Source organism: Pecten maximus, chromosome 1, assembly GCF_902652985.1.
Source record: "Pecten maximus chromosome 1, xPecMax1.1, whole genome shotgun sequence".
Lineage (NCBI taxonomy): Eukaryota > Metazoa > Mollusca > Bivalvia > Pectinida > Pectinidae > Pecten > Pecten maximus.
The window spans coordinates 51779319-51799268 of NC_047015.1; the positions used below are offsets into that span (position 1 = coordinate 51779319).

Genomic DNA, 19950 nt, shown 5'->3' on the forward strand with positions numbered 1-19950 from the left:
TACTATATTAAACCGTAAAAAAAAAAAAACTTGCATAAATGATAATTTTTTTATACATAATAAAAACATCTTTAAATCGCTGGCTGTTGTCTGATACCGTCATACCGAGCTAACATGAATCTCGAATCTCGGTGTACATAACATACACGGTATATATATGCCTACTTTCGGTTTAGGATTCGTTTACAAAGGAACGTATGTTACCTACACAGCCCCGAATTTCCTCTGAATATAACTCAAGACATTAGACATTCTCAAGATAAACACCTCATTTTATAGATATATTGTCTGTTGAAATGTCTTAAGCCTGGTATTTGGGATCAGAGAAAAAACATAGGATTTTTTCGACTAGAAATCAAAGGTTGATTAATGGGATCGATTGTCTATATCCTGTGACCTATTTAATCACCTGACTTCGCACATGACACGAGTTAATGTGTTTACTTCCCGTCATATATGTGAATTGTAGTGTTACAGTGGAGATGGGACAGGTGTTTACTTTATGCAGATTTTTGGTGTAAGCTTTACTTCATTAATTATTCTACCTACAGTTTCCTAATTAATCCGGTATACAGTGCATGTGTACTCGCCTTAGATTTATCAATTTCCAATCTGATTAAGGTAATATGTACATACGCGATTAACACTATTTATATATATGCAATGTTTATTGTCAGTCGACGTATGTAATGTTCTAGTGATACTGATATCAGTTCATTATCTTATTAGTTAATTTGATAATAACTTATCAAACTACGGAAGTTCAGTATACAGTCATCTTAAAATTATTTTTAGTAATTTATGTTCAGCTCCAGAACACTGGAACTTTATTATGAAAGATATCCGGATATCTATGCTGAATTGACACTAAATTTATAAATTAACATTTCAGATGTGTAGATCCTCGGGCTTTATCTGACATCTGATTATTATATCATAATATATTTAATGTACGGTATATATATGTATAGGTATACATATCATCTAATTGACGACTTGTCACTGTGGTTATCTCAGGGTATCGTGCTAGCCATCACTACGCCATATGCATTGAAACGAGCTGCGCGGGTATTCCTGGCTAGGCGATTGGGTGCCGTAGATCGTGTTTTTCCTATCCTACCTATATCATAATTAAAGTCTACAATTTGTTGATATTGATATTGTGATTGGTTCATATACTACGAATATCATTTACAATTTATAATAGAAACCTTTTAATTCAGGAGTAACTCGATGAAGGATTTAAAGGAATTTGTTTTTGTGGACAATGGATACGTGACGTGTATTTGATGTGTAGCTAGAATGTACCTTGCATTAGTTTTAATTGAGTGTACTTATATATATATATTGTGTACATCGTTTATAAACCCTAATTTGTAGTATGGTAGCAGTGTACAGTAAAAATGCCCAATTCTGAAAAATATGGCACATGTTTTAGATATGAAACATTGCCAGTTAACCCTACATATTACCTCTAATAAAGTATATATATTTGTAATCTGTACAACATTTGCAATTTTAATACAGCTCTGAAGGATAAGTAAACTTTTATTTTCTGTGATTTTCAGACCTGTGAATACCATGGTAACAGCTTAAAAATACTCAAAAATTGCAAAATATTATGATATTTGACCCAAAATGACACAATTCTCTACATATTTTTTTTCTGAAACCTATTTGAAATTAAATATCTCTATCCCAAAGACAGAATTAGTCTTGTTTTGACATATGTTGTAAATTAAGTTTTTCTGCTATCTTACCTTTTCGGTGGGCTTCCATTTTTCGCTGTAGGCAAAACTAAAAAATCCAGAAATTTAAAATCCGGAACCAATTTATTAATTTTTGTTTTAACAAATGTGAAGCCTGTATGTACTACTTCATACTGAATTTACCAATTATAGTGTACATTTATTTTTTTCATTTTGTATGCATATCATAATAAGGAGTTATTTGCTTAACAAAAAAATCGTCCATGGTCAGCCTGTCCTAATGTAGCAAAATTCATCTTACTCTTAGATCTCTAGATCTATCTTTCTTCCTGATATTCTTCTTTGCTTTTCTTTCTCTATAATCATTATTCAGTATACTGTGTCGAGTTCATAAAGTTGGTTGTCTTTCTTCGTCATTTTACTGGAGAGTGGGGAACTACATACAATGTAACATTCGTTGACGAGAATATTTGTTTTAGATTACCCCCCCCCCCCCCCCCCCCCTTCAATATTCCTTAAATCTGAGGTAAGATTTATCATAGACCTACAGCGTTATACCACCCTCCCCAATTAACCCTCGCCCCCCTTACCTTATCAAAACATCATAATTTGCAAACATAAATGTTAACAAAATAATAATAATAATAATAAATGCTTATTTCGCCAAGATTCCTAACCTTGGTTCAAATATTGATGAAGATCGTGTGTGTGCATAGTCATACATTCACAAATTGTCCATATGCACATCGGCATGATAGGCAGAATTTAGCAGACATGATATCCGTGGGCGGATGGTTCGAATGTGATGGTATGGGTATGAGTTTTTATCGCCTTACACTCTACCAATCCCATCTTTTTAATTTGCCACATACACTAACATTTTTTTACGAAATAATATACCCCAAAACACCCATTGACTATTTATAATATTATATGCATTCCTTGATGTTTATACAGGTGACGTTGTGCTATTCATAGATTGCTAACGTACTTATCGACAGATGACTATGGTGATGAAGACTGCAGCCTGATCATGAATACATTTCCAAGATTTCTGCTGTAACACGACGTCATCATCTAGTTGTGAGATATATCTGATCAGGTTTGTATATGAAAATACTGGAGTAGCAAAATAACTTCGCCTTTTATGCTATAGAAGTACTGGATTTTCAACAGTTCAGTTATATGTAGGTCTGTTTTGATATCGAGTAATTAAGGAAATAACAAAAGACTTGCATTATTCATGCAAAAAATAACTTGTCAACGATGATGTGGAAGGTCTCCCTCCAATTCCCATCTCCCCAGCTAAATGATCAATATGTTGGGTATAGATTCTAATCCAGCCTACTGGGGATTGTTGCTACCAAGTCCAGTACCAATTGGACTGCGACAGTTTATAAATGTCTTAATGCTGTACCCTACACCCCTATTCCCTTCCTTCCCCTCCACAGCATCCGACCCATAGGGTTGGTCTGTTTGAATTTTCACTGCGTATGCATTCGCATTCCAACTTATCGAGGATCATTACTATCGAAATAAGACTTGTTTTTCAGAGATGTTCATTCGGTCTTAAAAATTCACTATTTGACCCTTTTGGCCCGCCACCATAACTCAAAGCTACTTTCCTGGAGGGCATGCGGCAACTTGCTAAATACTTAAAGAAATAATAAACAAAAAAATTTAAAAAATGTATTAACCATCCCAAAAATAACTTGAAAACGATGATCTATATACGAAGTAAATAGAACATGATCTCTATATGGTTTAATATACATGTACTCGTCCATGCGTTGTTTTGGGATAATTAATTGAAGGTTAAGGTTATTTCTTAGGTTGATGTTATAAACTAACCATACGTAAAAAAGTCAGGGTGAATTTCTTTTTCTTTTTCTGTTTTTTTTTTTTTTGTTTTTTTTTACATTTTTTTAGCTGAATTTACAATAAGGCACTGCGGAAAATGAACTTAAGGTGTAATGTTCATCAACGTCAAAATAAAATTCCATTTCACACCTCATAGTTATATTACTTAAGATACAATGCATGAGAGGTAAAGATCTATCAGCATTGTGGAAAGACATTGTTGTTGGAATGAAATCGTAATAATAAAAACAAAAACAAAAAACAAAAATAAAAAACAAGAAGCTAATTCCTAGAATGTATATTGGACGAAAACATGCACAAATTACATTTTTGTAAATCAAGGGGCCATAACTCAGCCAAATTATGTCCGAGAAAAGTGGCGATCGATCTTGGCCGAGTCATTTAGGCATTTAATATGTTGTTACCAAGTTTCAAGACAATCAAATGATATTTGTTGCTGTTATTGCATGGAAACGAAGTGTGACAGACGGACAGACAAACTCAAATTAATATCACCCGTTTCGTTGAAAGCGGAGGATAAAAAAATATGTGTGTTGACGACACGGTACATGTATGTCTATTGCAAATTATCTATGTAGTTATTGTAATATCTTACTTTACGGGAATAATTTCAAATGGTTGTTGGCCATTTGTCTGTAACCAGCTGTTGTTTCATACAATGAGTGCTTAGCAAGATGATGCTGAATAATAAAGCATTGTTTTAATACAATACAGGACAGTATCTTATATGGCGGAAAGGGGAGTAATATAGCACCACAGAGGTATCAGTGAGAAGGTTTGTTAGATCATCTGTTCACAGTTCGGGAGTCTGGGGTTCGAATCCCATCGCATTTCCACTTCCTGTTGAAGCTTATCAATATAAAACCACCAATGCAGAGAGATATTGTTGTTTGTATTTCATTGAGTGTTGATTGCGAAGTAGATGGAACTGTGTACTAAATATAAATACGTGGAATCGCCAACTACATGACATTATTTGTTTATAGTAAACATCTCTTATATCTTGCACTATTGTATCTTTTAAATGCGTTCCTTATATGATTCGCTCTTTGAATGCTGTATGGACTGCGCTACGTCTATTTGGTAGAGAACCCTAGCTGTTTGTGCTGTTAAGGAGATACGCTATTCTGTCTTTACATTAAACTCATAGATTACATTTTCTTATCAGGGTACCCGTATAAAAGCCGTCAGCATGGCCCAGTTTAACCCAGACGAGAGAGAACCTCTCATCAGCGGAGGTGGTGATGGTCATAGCCAGTCAGACACTGTAGTATTACGAAGAAATATAGACGAAATTGACATGCCCAAGATGGAGAAAGAAGAAAAAAAGTCAGCTTTCAGTGGAAAGACTGGTCTAGTGGTAATATGTATTTTGATGACAGAACTTTGTGAACGTTTGACCTATTACAGTGTGGTGGCGAACCTTGTTTTATTCTGTACTTCCAAACTCGACATTCCCAGTTCTGATGCTGCCAACATAAGTCTCGTTTTCTCAGGTAATATACCAATATATACACAGCCATACCCCTTTATCTGGAACTCATATAAATCGAAGACATTCGTTAACGCAAAGTTAACATTCATTTTCAGCGGTAAAAAATATCTATTGGATTCTTGGTTACTTCGAAATCTCTGGATCTCATTTATATATTCATATATTCTGCTTGGTTCCACTGACTTCGAGATAACAAACTTAATTTCATATTCCTAGGATTTCTTTGAGATGAAAGTATGTTCTATTCATATGGATTATTTTTATTGAAAAAAAACAGCCCTGTGCCAAATTCCGCGCAATGTTTTCATATTACTTTCATAAAATTTACAAAAAAAACTTCCAGTACATAACATATATTTGAAAATTATCAGACATTTTCAAATGAACTGTTCTTAAGTCTATTTTTTACAATAAATAAAATGATAAATAAACTGAAAATGCAACTAAATATTGCACAGTACGATATTTTGGTGTTTACATTGACTATGAGCTGACAGTGATACTGTTACTATTAATGCGTTTGCGAATTATCTAAGATATATTTTATACAAGAACAGATAAAGTTATATTACTGATTTATTTAAATCATTAAGTAACACCATGAATTGATAAAATTTATTTCAGTACTTGGGGGATATTTACCATCCCGTATACATTTACTAAAATGTTAACTCAACTTATTGAAAACACCTGATATAATTAGTTCATTTACATTGTAACAGTATAATATAGCCGCCCAGAACCATTAAAATACGGGGTTATTTATCATACAGTATCATCTCGTTCGCGACAATGTTAAACATCAGTATATCTTCGTTTCCACGATTTTCTAAAACATACTAAATTTGCTATGTATACACCTAACTATAGCGATATGAATTGGTCATCTTTTAGATAATGAACTAAACAATACACACATAACAAGCTGTAACTAATTAGAAATGGTCCACCTGTAACTCAATAGCTAGAAATTGTCTATTTGTAACTAGATAGCTAGATATTGCACACCTGTATCTAAATTGCTAGACATTGCCAACCTCTAACAATTTAGATAAACGTGTCCACCTCAAGCGAAATAATTAGACATTATCCACCTCAAACCAAATATTCAAATATTGCCTGCACCTGTAACAAAATTGTTGCTTTACAAATATATTCCTACACAATTGACAAGTGGGAACCAGTCGAGCCTTAATGAATACAAGTCGAGCCTTAATGAATACCAGTCTAGTCTTAATGAATACCAGTCGAGCATAAACGAATACTAGTCGAGCATTAATGAGTACCAGTCGAGCATTAATGAGTACAAGTCGAGCCTTAATGAATACCAATCTAGTCTTAGTGAATACCAGTCGAGCATAAACGAATACTAGTCGAGCATTAATGAGTACAAGTCGAGCATTAATGAGTACAAGTCGAGTCTTAATGAATATTAGTCGAGTCTTAATGAATATTAGTCTAGTCCTTAATGAGTATCAGTAGAGCCTTAATGAATATTTGTCAAGTCTTAATGAGTACCAATCGAGTCTTTTTGAGTACAAGTGTCTTTGATATTTATATATGCGACTAAAACATTTAACAAAATAGTCAAGAAGCATGCTAATGCCGGTAATGTATTATTTATAAGAATGTCCAACCTATATATACACTTACTACCATAGCTATAGTTTGCACATGAAGGGGTACGCCAGAGCTCATATGACTTAATTATTTGGTGGTACATATTTACTTTTCAGACTACATCTACTCTTTATCAAATATCTAGCATGCAACGCTTTCAGATAAACACAACAAACATCTTCTTTATCTATAAGTAGTTAAATAGACCAGATACTGTCCTGAATACCTGTGTTGTATTGAGCACGGACCTGTTTTGTTTTGCTGAGGGTTTTGGTATCTGAGCGCAAATGCTATCCTTTATGTTTGCTGGAACCAAATCTTCATAAATTTAGGGATAGTGCTTTTTTAAAATTTAATTTTAACACTTTTTTACCCCTCTAAAATAAATCTTATCAAAATATGTTTGTCAACAAATCTACAAATACGCAAATATAGTAAATTAACAGTAATTAATACAGTTTGGTAATTTATAATAGTACATTGACCATCAATTCATAAGATGTTAATCCATAATACATATGTAAACCAATTACACATATATACACTTGTATAAACCGACAATACAAATTCTAACGAGAAGAAATAACGTATAGAACAATAAAAGATAAAGTATACGAACGAGTATATATATAAAATATATACAATACCCCAACAATATACATGTATCAAAATATTTAATACATATATATATAAAATAATATTACATAATAAGATAAATGATATATATATATAAATCAATAGCACATATATAAATACAATAACACACACGTACATATATATACAATAACACATATATAGATACAATAGGATTAATCAAAAGCACATAAATAAATTAATAGTTATAATATAAACCGATAATAGATTTGAATTAATAGACATTATAAAACAAAAATTACAGAAATAACCAACAGTAAGTATATATATATATATCGATAACACTATGAAAAGTATCAGTATGCAGTAAACTTGATATAAGGTATTATAACGTCCCGGTATAAGTTTATGTGACAGGAGGACCTAAGGCTGGCCGACTACGTTATGTTATTTATCTACAGATAACAGGGGTACTGGGCTATTTAGTGCAGCTTACACTTGCGTTTCACAGTAAATGTCAAGAGCCGACGGAACCCGGGCAAGTCTATACACAATTTATCAATTGCGTTAGAGGAATCCCGAACGTCGTTGTTTGTCCAATTATCCCGGTTCGTGATGCATCATCATTTGTCTGAATTGCTGTATGTATAATATTAAACATAAACATTATGCATGCATCATCACGGAAATCAATATTTTCCACCATTTCAATTGAGGACTAATAATGTATTTAATTTCTACAAACACAGATATTAAGTTTTGTTAAATTGTCAGGGATGAGTCATCCAGACAGCACGTGATCGCTTTATTTAAAAATATTTTTCTATACATTGTATGATATATCTTTTCTGGACCCGCATTTCTCTTTCACAGGTTGTAAATTTATTACTTTACAACAGATAAAATTCCTTCCTCACTTTATAGCATGCTAGAATATAAATGTATTTATGGTACATGTTAGTAATAGAATATCACTGAAATTAAGAGCTTGCTAAATATTCCAATAACAACCATTTACTGGGAAAAGAACCTTAATTCAATTAACGGTTTAATAGGAATCTTTTACTTAGAAGAGACAGGTGTTAGGTATATTAAATATAAATTCAGAGTGTTTATATTCAACAAGTGGCGCTTAAAAATATATCGATCAGCCCTTTTGTTCATGCGTAACAGGTGTTTTTTTATGACAGAATCTACACACGTTATACGAGTATATCACTATAGCACAACATAAATCAACCGTCAAACTTATGGCCTACATTCACCTTGTCATGTGTTCAGGCACTTTAACGCCTGCAATGTTTATAGTCATCAAGTGGAGAAAATATTCAGCTTCATTTGAAATTCTGATAATGGATAAAAGGACGGTAATATTATTGTAACGGAAGTGTTGGAATATGAAATTATAAAAATGAGCCACCAGGACAGTAAGAATGAAATTGTTCCAATTTTATCAAAATGCTCAGAAGTCCGAGAAACCACGCTGAAAGTAAATGGTTTTCAGTTATTCGGACTTACAAAGACAACAGTTTTTATTCTGGCGATGGAGTTGTGTGAGAGAATGACGTATTATAGTGTGTTAAGTAACATGGTACTTTTCTGTACCAGCAGGTTAAATCTATCTAGTACTATTGCTGCTGAGGTAACCACAGTCTTTTCTGGTATGTATCTAACCTGATAAAGTATTCTTTTGGAATCCAATATTGAATCTTATTTTCTTTTCAGGCTATTGAACCTTCAATTCCACATTGTGACATCTCTTGTGGCTTATTTTGAGTTTTCTCAGTCCTTTTACGCCCTTATTATGAGCAACGAGTATATTAGAAGGCCGAAACAGCTACAGTACTGTAGAACAGGAAACGCTCGTTGTATATAAAGTTTTTTGTTCTTGTTTTTCGTGGTTGCAACTAATATTGTCGCACTAATTATTGTTATATTATAGTATGTTATACATGGGCTAAGCACGAAAGCTTGTACCTACGAAATAATTCAAACCACGAAGGATGTATACACGAACATTTCATGTCATACAGTATACGATGCTGCTCACTTTTAATTTGTATGCAATGGATGCTGATTTACGTGTGTATATACTTATCCCTGTGAAACTTGTACAGGTTCTATGGGCCTCTTCTCTTTATTATCTCGTCAATATTGAGGATCATAGATGACTGTTAGGGATATTTGCATCATATACGGAATACATGTATATGTATGTGTGTATTTCCACTCAACATTAAAAAAATATTTCTATAAAACAAATATACATTATAACGAAGTATATCAGCTGTGGGGTTTGCATATACCTTCCAAATCGTAATTGGTTGTTTTAGTTTTATATTTTTACGCACGTATTGTGCTGTGACTGATATTGATAGATATGACTCCATTGTGTAATGGTTCATTGGAAAATGAAGCGTTAACTTTAATTGCTATCATCTTTGTACTACCAATATGAATATAATCTGGTGACTGGTAATCTTCTAAACACTATCCCCGATCCAGCTTGTCGTTAAGGAAACACTACTACTCCAGAACAGCTGGCCTTTATTACCCTTGTACATTCTCATTGACATCTATGTATATGTATATAATAGTATTACTAATATATTGCTATATTTAAGAGCGTTTGAGTCAGAATCAATATGTGGTTAGTATGTTGGTATTCACTGCTCTAACTCTATATAATTGTTAAATGCATCTTTGACCTATCATTGTTATTTTGACTGTTTTGTTTTCTATTAGATTTAGATGAAACACCATTGTGTGTAAGTTAGCTTACTGGTCCAGATGTTAGGGGTCTTAATGCAAACAAGGAAACTCTACTACCCGCAGAAAGTTCCCTTTGGTCAAATAGGTGACCGATATTTTTTCCAACCCGATTAAGGAATTCACTTCATCTGACAGGCATGTAGCGGGTGTATTATCATGTTGGTCTTATAGGCTGGTACTCACAGTTTGTACTTTAATTGGCTGAGTTTTCTTGCCTAGATCCAAAACCAATATGGTTCATACTCAATCTGAAAAATATTATAATACCACAACAAACATACAGCCTACGTATTGTCGAGTTATGGGTATGATAAGACCTGTATTGATGACCTATATAGAGGACCAGGGCTATATAGCTATATTGTTAACCTATTCACGGTGAATACGTTATCCTGATAAAAATTATTGTTTTTAGTCTATGTGATTTACTTATTATCTTCGGTTAAAGAAAACACAGGAGATATTGTATTTATTACTTGTTGTCGGAGTATTATAAATGGTTGAAAGACGTAATTTAAAATGAATAAATAATTAAATACATAATAGTTTTAGTATAAAAAAAGATATACTGTATTATCCAGACAGCTGAGATCTGGCTAAGGGACTATATCTTTTTTTTTCTTCCTCTTTTCAAACTTACTTTCTATTTCCCCTTCTTTAGTCGATGTATTACATAAATAATGCAAATGTTTAAATTATTTCCATAGATATACCAAAACATAATTTTAAAAACCAGTTTCTCTGTCTAAAATGTACTTTTCGAGTCTTGACTATCCTCAAATAAACGTGCATTTTGAATAATCTTTTGAGATTGTGGCTAAGTGACTTCGTGAAACTAATTTATTTTTCAACAATTACTAGAAAAAAAAAACGGCAAACAAAGGAGAAAAAACGAAATACAAAGGAACTTGTTATTCTAACTAAAAATCTAAGCTGTAGATTTGTAAGGAGAACCTTGAAAAGGGACCATGGAAATTAGACCACATGTTCAAATAGAGTGAGCGTCTTCTTCATAGCCGAAACAACAATACAAATATAGGTCACATCCGGGTGATATCATCCTCAAAATGAGAACCATTGTGGTGACAACGATCATCGAAGTATGATCGAACACACCTAACTATATATCACACAAAGGGATATAATATTTCCAAATGGGACCATTTTGTCGAAAAGGACAATCTTAACCAAAATTAAACTTTATGCTTTCATTTATAGGTACCGTTTATCTCATCCCTGTGGTCGGGGGATACATATCGGATTCCTATGCAGGGAAATACAACACGATTCTGGGGTCTGGACTGATATATCTCCTCGGTAAGACTTACTGTTTACGAAATTACAAGTTGAAATAATTCGCTATGGGACACTTTTAAATGGCTTACAAATTCATTATATATATTCATACATGTTGGAATATTAAGAGACAAAATGTATTTGCAATCAATATATGCGACAAGCAAACAACCAACCAACCAACGCAATAAACCCCGTACTAATCTTTCGTCATATTTACGATAATACAATGTCTCAAGTTTCCTTAATATTTAATAGATTTTACCTCTTATAAACGCAGGGTTATTTCTGCTGCCGGCATCAGCTATAGATTACACCGGCTGGTTTGGGAAAGATGATGATGGAGCTGACTATGACCTCAGTATTGTAAGTTTGTTTCTAACTGTATATACTGGTAATTGTAGAGACATTGTCTAATAGATACATAAAAATTGTCTGAATCAAGGGACGTGAAAGCCCATGTGATTGTAAACAATTAGGTCATATAATTTCGTATAATTTATCAAAATATATCTGTATTACACTAAATGAAATAAATTCATTTCCTACTCTATTTTTGTATGCAAATGCTTAGAAATACATACATATTATGTGTACCTATATCACATCAGGTTAATGAATATTTTAATGATATAACAGATGATTTGAAAAGAAATAACAAAACTTTCTTAAAATAACAATTCATCAAGATTGATTAATTTTGTTATATAGATCGTTTTAATCATAATCCACAAATTTATATGTTTCACAAGAGTTCATCAAGTTAGTAGCACCAACTGCCTTGTGTTTGTATATTTGATAAGGAAAATAAAGTCACCAAAGCTAAATTTTATCATTTATGATAATTACATATTCATAGATTATATGCTCATATATTTTGGTTTTGAAAGAAAATTAGCATAGTAGAATCTTGTCCCTTTTTATTTAAAATCAGAAAAATAGACATATTAGCTCAAACTTCAAACAAAAGTTTTAATTATCGTACATCAGATGTTAATTTTCTTTAATAGAGATTTGGAACTTTTATGAATCGAAGTTGATTATCTTAACAGGAAACAAGAAAGGCTTACTTTTTCATGGGGCTGACCTTCGTTGCCATAGGAACAGGTGGAATCAAGGCCAACGTTGGCCCTTATGGAGCACAGCAGGTTACCGACCTGGGTCCAGAGGCTGTACAATCTTTCTTCAACTGGTCAGTGAGAATAAATTATACGTATTATTAAATTTTGTAATTTCTACAACCTCTATTTCTACCACAATACGCTGTGTTATTCTATTCTCAAGCCATTGTATAAATGTGCCGACTGTTGGATATACATATATGTTATATGTCACTAGTGGAATATGACCTTCCGGTCTTTTGATTGGTCAGGAATTCGAACTTTGACCCGAGCTGCAATTGTTATTGACGTCATTAATAATCGAATGACGATATATCACCGGGTCCCGGCCGTCACCTGTACATCTTATTTGCATACGCGAAATAAGCCGATATTATTGTGGTAGAAACAGGTCACACGACTCGTGAATTTTGGATATGGAATTTAATTCACACTTTAAAGCTATTTTTTTAAAGTTACAAAAGACACTCGCTAAAGCTCGTGTCTTTTGTAATTTAAAAAAAATAACTTCCATATCCAACACTCACTCGTTGTGCAACCTCTATATATACAATTGTTATAGAAATATGATTGCACATGTGCTTGGGTATATTCAAATACATTGTGTAAAGAAACCAAAACTCCAGCAGCATATTTCTTCATTCATGAACCTCCATATCACTTTCACTTTACAGCATACGCACTGTAAAATCCTCACAAGATTGATTAGTGGAATTGTATGAGAGAAAAAAACATAAAGGAAACATTAAAGAATACCGACATGCAAATGAAACTGTAATTCTAACTCAAAATCAATGGAACTAGGACAAAATACGAACAAAATAAAGCTTTACATGAATATTTGACTCTTGAAAAAACAGACGAGAGCGTTTTAACCGGAACTATATTGTTTGATTTAATTGTCTTCATAGGTTTTACTGGTTCATAAATGCGGGATCCCTAGTGGCCTACTCTGGTGTGGCCTACATCCAACAGAACATCAGTTTCACCATCGGATTCCTTATCCCTCTGGCCAGCATGTTCGTTGCTCTGATCATCTTCGTAGCTGCCCGGAATCTGTACATCAACAATGCAGTGGGAGGTAGGAATATTATGTTACAAGTTAGGTGCTTCAAAAATCATCCCTATTTAAACCTTTTGTTCTAATAGACACTTTACATTAAGTTGTCAGGTCTGAAAACTACAATATTAGTATCCGTCCTTATTATTAGTCTTCTAAAAGGCGATTTAAGAAATATATGAAATGTTTTAGGATATATAAAATAAATATGAGTTGAAAGATATATAGTTATTTTGAGAATTCAGCAAAAGAAACGGAGAATACCGATTTTTGAACCAATCTTACCAAAAATCGGTAGCTGAGGATAGAAATATAGTACCTAAATTATTTCAAAATGTTTGATATTATATTAAAGGAAGCATCTTGAGTAAAGCCTTCGGAGTATGTACTGCTACAAAATGTCATGGATTCAAGAAATCCAGAAAACAGAACGGAGGTCCCTACAGTGACGAGATGGTGGACGGTGTGATCTCGGTCCTCCGAGTGCTCCCTGTATTTTTACTAATCATAATGTACTGGGCAGTATATTCACAGGTAAATAAATAAAAAACTTATACAGGTAATACATGTATAATCATACAGGTATATTTATACAGGTAAAACATGAACAGTGATACAGGTAAACATATCTTATTCATTATAATGTACTGGCAGTATATGCACAGGTAAATAAATGTACATTTATACAGGTAATGCATGTATTATGATACAGGTATATTTATACAGGTAATGCATGTATTATGATACAGGTATATTTATACAGGTAATGCATGTACTATGATACAGGTATATTTATACAGGTAATGCATGTATTATGATACAGGTATATTTATACAGGTAATGCATGTATTATGATACAGGTATATTTATACAGGTAATGCATGTACTATAATACAGGTAAGCATATCTTACTCATCATAATGCACTGACAGTATAGTCACCGGTGATTAAATGTAAATACAGGTAAACACATTTACTCTAATCACAATACACGTGGTGACAATGAAGTACATGTACATGGAAGCAAATACATAACGGGGATTATAGGTAAATATGGAATTATAGGATAATAAATTTTAAACTGAGTCAGCTCAATGATGTTATTAATAGTATATGTAACATATGTGAAAGTAAATGCATCATAAAATGCAATGTACATCTGTGCCATCGTCCTACGACTCGTCAGTAATATACTGCTACTCAAATGTGTATCACATAGTTAGTACCACAGATCGCTTTTGTATGATTATGATATAACAAATGGAAATATGTGGAGTATTTATTTCATTTTTACCAGTGAAATATCGAAAGTTATTCGTTCTATAAAAAGTTATATTTTTCACTAGTGAGTGAAAAATATCACTTTTTCTGATTTTTTTTTTCACTAATTAAAAGTATCACATTTTCTGATTTGACCAGTCAAAACACTGCTTACAAATGAAAATGGGGAAACTTAAAAGCTGACCCAGTATATTTTGCAATAAGAATGTAATAAACAGAATATCTAACAGTATCTGTATTAAGTAATAAAACAGTATCATTAATACCACTATATTTCACTCGTGCAGCTCAAATTTTGATATTTTCCACTCGTGAAATATCACTCCTGCTGCGCATTCGTGGAAAATAACAAAATATCATCAGCACTCGTGAAATATGTTTGGTATTACTGAAGACACTGTTAGATATCCACCATTTCTTTCTGTTTTCAGATGCAGTCAACGTTTTTCCTGCAGAGTGAGAGGATGAATGTGATGGTTGGGGATGTTAAGATGCCAGCAGCTGTACTTAATATTTTCAACACTGTCATCATTCTCGTCCTCATCCCTATCATCGACCGAGGTGTCTACCCTCTCCTGGCTAAATATGGACGTAGTCCATCGCATCTACAAAGAATAGGTTGGTTAATAGTGAACATAATACTAACTCGTGATTATTTGGTAAGATGATTATCCCCTACGTTCTAGTTTTTTTTTATGATGACAATGACGTGTCATTTGTCGTTACCATTTATCTTGTATTTGCTGGGATGCAATTAATGTAATGTTGTTCAAATGAATGACCTTGCAACATTACAATATTATGATGTACGATAAAATATCCTACCTTGATTTCCAGTAGTGATCTTTCTCTTTCTTAATAGTTATATACCAGCTTCCCCACCTATATTGTGTATATGCTATATTTTATTTGACATTCGATCGTAGATGTTCTATATAATGAAACGTAAAACAATTAAAAATCAACTGTTGAATACCGAATAAAAACGATCTTAGATTATGTTATATGATATCGAAATAGCTATATAATACAATTGGGATATCATTTGTCTAATTGAAAAATGTTCATCAGACTAGCAAAAGCCAAGTGACCTGCACTCTTATCCTGTATATTACCCCTTCCTTCACAAAGGCGCCAGTCTTAAACACATTCACACCCACAGCCCAGATGATGAGGTCTAAAGATGCCTCTCAATCTCTTCTCCCATTTAGAGTACCAAATCTTTAATAGACAGGAGTTAAAACATATATTTTTCATATCAAAGTGTACGACCTGCACAAGGCGAAAGAAATTGTTATCACATGAAGTTTGTAAGGTGACCTAAATTCGCAATTTTAAAAACCCTTTTCTATTTCCAGGACTCGGAATGATATTGGCAGCTCTGTCTGTCGTAGTAGCTGGAGTATTGGAAATCTATCGTAAACAAGAGTTGTCAGAATCAGGGGGGATGATTCAAGAATTGGCCGATGACAAATTTAATGCCTCAACTTTATCAGTATTCCTACAAGTACCTGAGTTCGCCCTTGTGGGGGCAAGTGAGGTTTTTGCCAGTATATCCGGTAAGTTAAACTGAAATTGAAATCTTTTGAAGGCTATTTGTCTGTTAGTAAAAGTATAATTAAATTTCTAGAACAGCGAGGATCACTCACAGGCAAAATGCATCTCTCATCGTATATGTTTCCTACGTTTTTATTCCACGGGACTGACTGGCCTACTGTACTTTAGCTATACGTGGTGACGCATATTTCACTATTAATCAGAAAATAATTCAAATGTTGAATAGACATAAATAGGGTAGAGCTAATGATTACACAAGGACAGTTTATAGACGTGATGTAATACAGTATCTACAAATACGTTTCTTGTCGGACGATGTAACTGTAAAATATATGGCAATGTCATCGGTGGGATGATTGCTCTCTGTGAATTTCTTGTAAACCAAGACCCAAACGTAAAGTGAAAGTGGGAATTGTTTCATAAATATGCCTAAACTTAAGGAAACCTTTACAGAATTTAAGGAATGTCCCTAACTAAGATTTTTTCCTGAAATTCTGTATTGCTTTCCTGCTAAAAATCTAAGTGAAGGATTTCCCTAAAGAATATTGATGAATCGGAGGCCAGGTCTAATTGGCGTTTTTCTCTGAATATGAAATTCAAGGAAACTTTGTCATATGATTAAATCTTATCGTTATATTAATATAAATTTTGTAACAGCTGGTATGTATAGCCTCTTGTCTTTTTAACAGGCCTTGAGTTTGCGTACTCGGAAGCTCCAGATTTCATGCAAGGTTTGGTGATGGGTTTGTTCCTAATGACGTCAGGTATTGGAAACTACGTCTCTACTTTGATTCTTGTGATCGTCAAGGCTGCTTCTGTTGATGGTATGTTATTGTGTATAAATAGGGATCGAACGGTGTTTTATTGCGTTAACGATGGCATGAACGCAATGGGATACAGACATATTCTATATACCGCTTATTAATACGCTGAGCGTTTTTTTCACTGCTTTACGCTGATTTTAACGCAGTCAGAGTTTACTAAGCTGAAGAAGGGAGACATGTAAATATTAATGATATATTGTTAAACATGCATCAGGGAAAACTTGTACATACATAACAATGAAACCATAATTCTAACTCAAAAACGACAAAACAACAAGCACCAAACACGTCTGATTTCAAATCGCAAAAGGAAATGGAATATTTCCAAATGAGAATGATAAAACCTGAATAGACATGTTTAACAAGTGATCATATTCTCTTAATTTTTGTTTAAGATTTCAATAAATCTACAATGTTTACTTTCAGTATTAGACATAGGCCTATTTTGTCGAGTCTCAAATAAAACTAGCTTGTTTTAAACTTTTTTTTTTTTAATTTTCAGACCCTTGGTTTCCGGATGAAATAAATGAAGGGAAAGCTGAATATCTATTCTTTCTTATTGGAGGATTGATGGTTGTGAATTTCTTTGTTTTTATCATCATTGCCAAATTGTACAAATCACGTGCATCAGTAGAGGGTAAAAAGAAGGATATTGAAGAACCACAACTATACCTTGCTGACCCAATTATGGAAGTGAAAACACACGACGAACCCGGTTACCATGACAACCCTCTCGCAACAGATACAAAAATGTAGTACATATATGGTTCTCGTGGGAAAACAACTTACATTATGAGCTAAAAATAAAGTTATTTTGGAAATGCAAGATCGAAGATGCCCCTGTTTCAAATAACAATGCGGTACTGAATTTATTGCATGAGCGAAAATTTAGTTTCAGGAGAAAATGCCGAAGATATTTTTCAACGAAAGGTTTTGCTAAGGAAATGCGATGTCCATCATTAATATCCAGGAGATATCTGTATCAAGCTGTGTTCGTTACTGGTTAACCTGCCAAATGTTTGCTAGTGGCAAAAGGTTATGGAATTCAACTGATGAAACATACACTAGTCATTTGTAGTTAAAATGAAATGAATTCCAGGTTTCTCTGGCTCAACTGATATGTAATGATGTTGATAAATATGCTTAATTTCTTCCAAAGTAATACAAAATTAATTTAAATATTTGAAAATCGCAATTATAATGAGGAATACACAAAAACCGATTTGATGCTGACTTGACAAGTACACTTTATACAGAATAATTAATACTGCAAACATGCATATTTTAGCGGTGATATTATTTTGACGCTTCTCGCACTGACATCATTCTGCTTATCTGTTAAAGTTTATATATGCGCGAAAATGTGAGTGCGCCAAGAAATGTATAGATCATGATATTTCAAATTTAAGAAGAATAATGTTATGCTTGAAATTCCGTTAGTAAATTGAACAAGTGCCAAATGGAATTCGACAAGACGAAGATATAGACATGTAAAACATTAACTGTGACTGTCCGACAAGTACAATCAATATGTATCAACATTGTTCATAGCTATTGTCTTATATACTAAGTATCTTAATCATTGTGTTTAATCTAGTATCTAAGTCATTCGAGATGAATTGTCTTTGCATACAACGTCCATTATTCTTTGTATACAACGAGTATTCTTTGAAGGCTTTGAGTTGATGAATAGTCTATGTAATCAACGTCAATGCTTTAAGACATTTAAGTAGATAAACATTCTATGAAAACAACGTTCAAACTTTAAACATTTGACATCATTTTATCACTGGATGAAAAGGAGTTGGGAGTTACCCTGCCAGAAACATGATCAGTATATGAGAAGGAAATCAAAATTGTTATATGAAATATAAATATATATCGGGCATCTGTCGCTTACTTCAAAATCAGTATTTTTCTATTTGTTTAATTCTATATACGTCATAACATTTGAGCAGCTTTATTATCTTAACACTTTCATGCTGTCGCTGATTTATGTACAACAGATACTACCGGTACCTTTTGCTTGAGGTGATGTGATAAATCAGTATTACACAAACAGATCTGATGTACCATGAATTGCTAAACAGTGATTGAATGAGAATAAGTATTTTACAGTATTAATTTCTTTTTTTCTTCAAATTAATGTTTTTTTATTTATAATTTATAAAATTGTATATAATTATTATTTAAGGATTAGCATCAATTATTTTTCCTGTTATACAGTCATAACAGAAAAAACTGGAGTGTACTCTAAATAAACCGCGAAGCGGTTTATGAAGAGAGTACACTCCAGTTTTTTATGTTATGACTGTATAACAGAAAAAAATAATTAATGTTAATTCTTATAATTTAATTTCGTCTTATACACACCAAGATATTTCACTTTCTTTGGCGAACTCTTTTCTGTGATAAATTATTACGTAACGTCATCAGCCAATCTAAAATGACGTTACATTTCGCAACGTCAAAAATTTTGTTATGGAGGTATAACAAAATTATTTCAGCCAATGAAAATGCGTGTTTCATACAAAATTAAATTATACATGAATATTTCTAGTTATTGTTTTAGTAACAATATAAAAATTAGTCAGAAGAAGCTGAGAAGCTTAGATGGACGTCGATAAACGTTCTATGAACTACGAACTCTGATCTAGACTGTGATCTGCTGTTAAGATAATATTTTATCATATGTGATATTTTTGTCAATATGTTTTGTTGTATAACTTAATCATTCTAC

At 32.9% G+C, this 19950-nt stretch overlaps 1 protein-coding gene across 1 annotated transcript; it reads left to right on the forward strand.

The window, feature by feature from the left end:
* Nucleotides 1-447: 447 nt before the first annotated feature.
* On the forward strand, nt 448-19274 carry LOC117337544 (solute carrier family 15 member 4-like). The gene is made up of 12 exons (XM_033898573.1): nt 448-517; nt 2711-2811; nt 4759-5086; nt 11290-11388; nt 11648-11733; nt 12420-12559; nt 13400-13569; nt 13904-14082; nt 15261-15447; nt 16188-16388; nt 17076-17210; nt 17713-19274. The coding sequence occupies exons 3-12, from the start codon at nt 4783-4785 to the stop codon at nt 17964-17966; spliced, it is 1755 nt and encodes a 584-aa protein (XP_033754464.1). The 5' UTR covers nt 448-517; nt 2711-2811; nt 4759-4782; the 3' UTR covers nt 17967-19274.
* Nucleotides 19275-19950: the final 676 nt, after the last annotated feature.

Coding starts and splice junctions, on each gene's coding strand:
- LOC117337544 (XM_033898573.1), top strand. CDS start 4,783: ATGGCCCAGTTTAACCCAGACGAGAGAGAACCTCTCATCAGCGGAGGT. Junction 13,570..13,903: donor CATCAACAATGCAGTGGGAG/GTAGGAATATTA, acceptor ATTATATTAAAG/GAAGCATCTTGAGTAAAGCC. Junction 17,211..17,712: donor CAAGGCTGCTTCTGTTGATG/GTATGTTATTGT, acceptor TTTAATTTTCAG/ACCCTTGGTTTCCGGATGAA.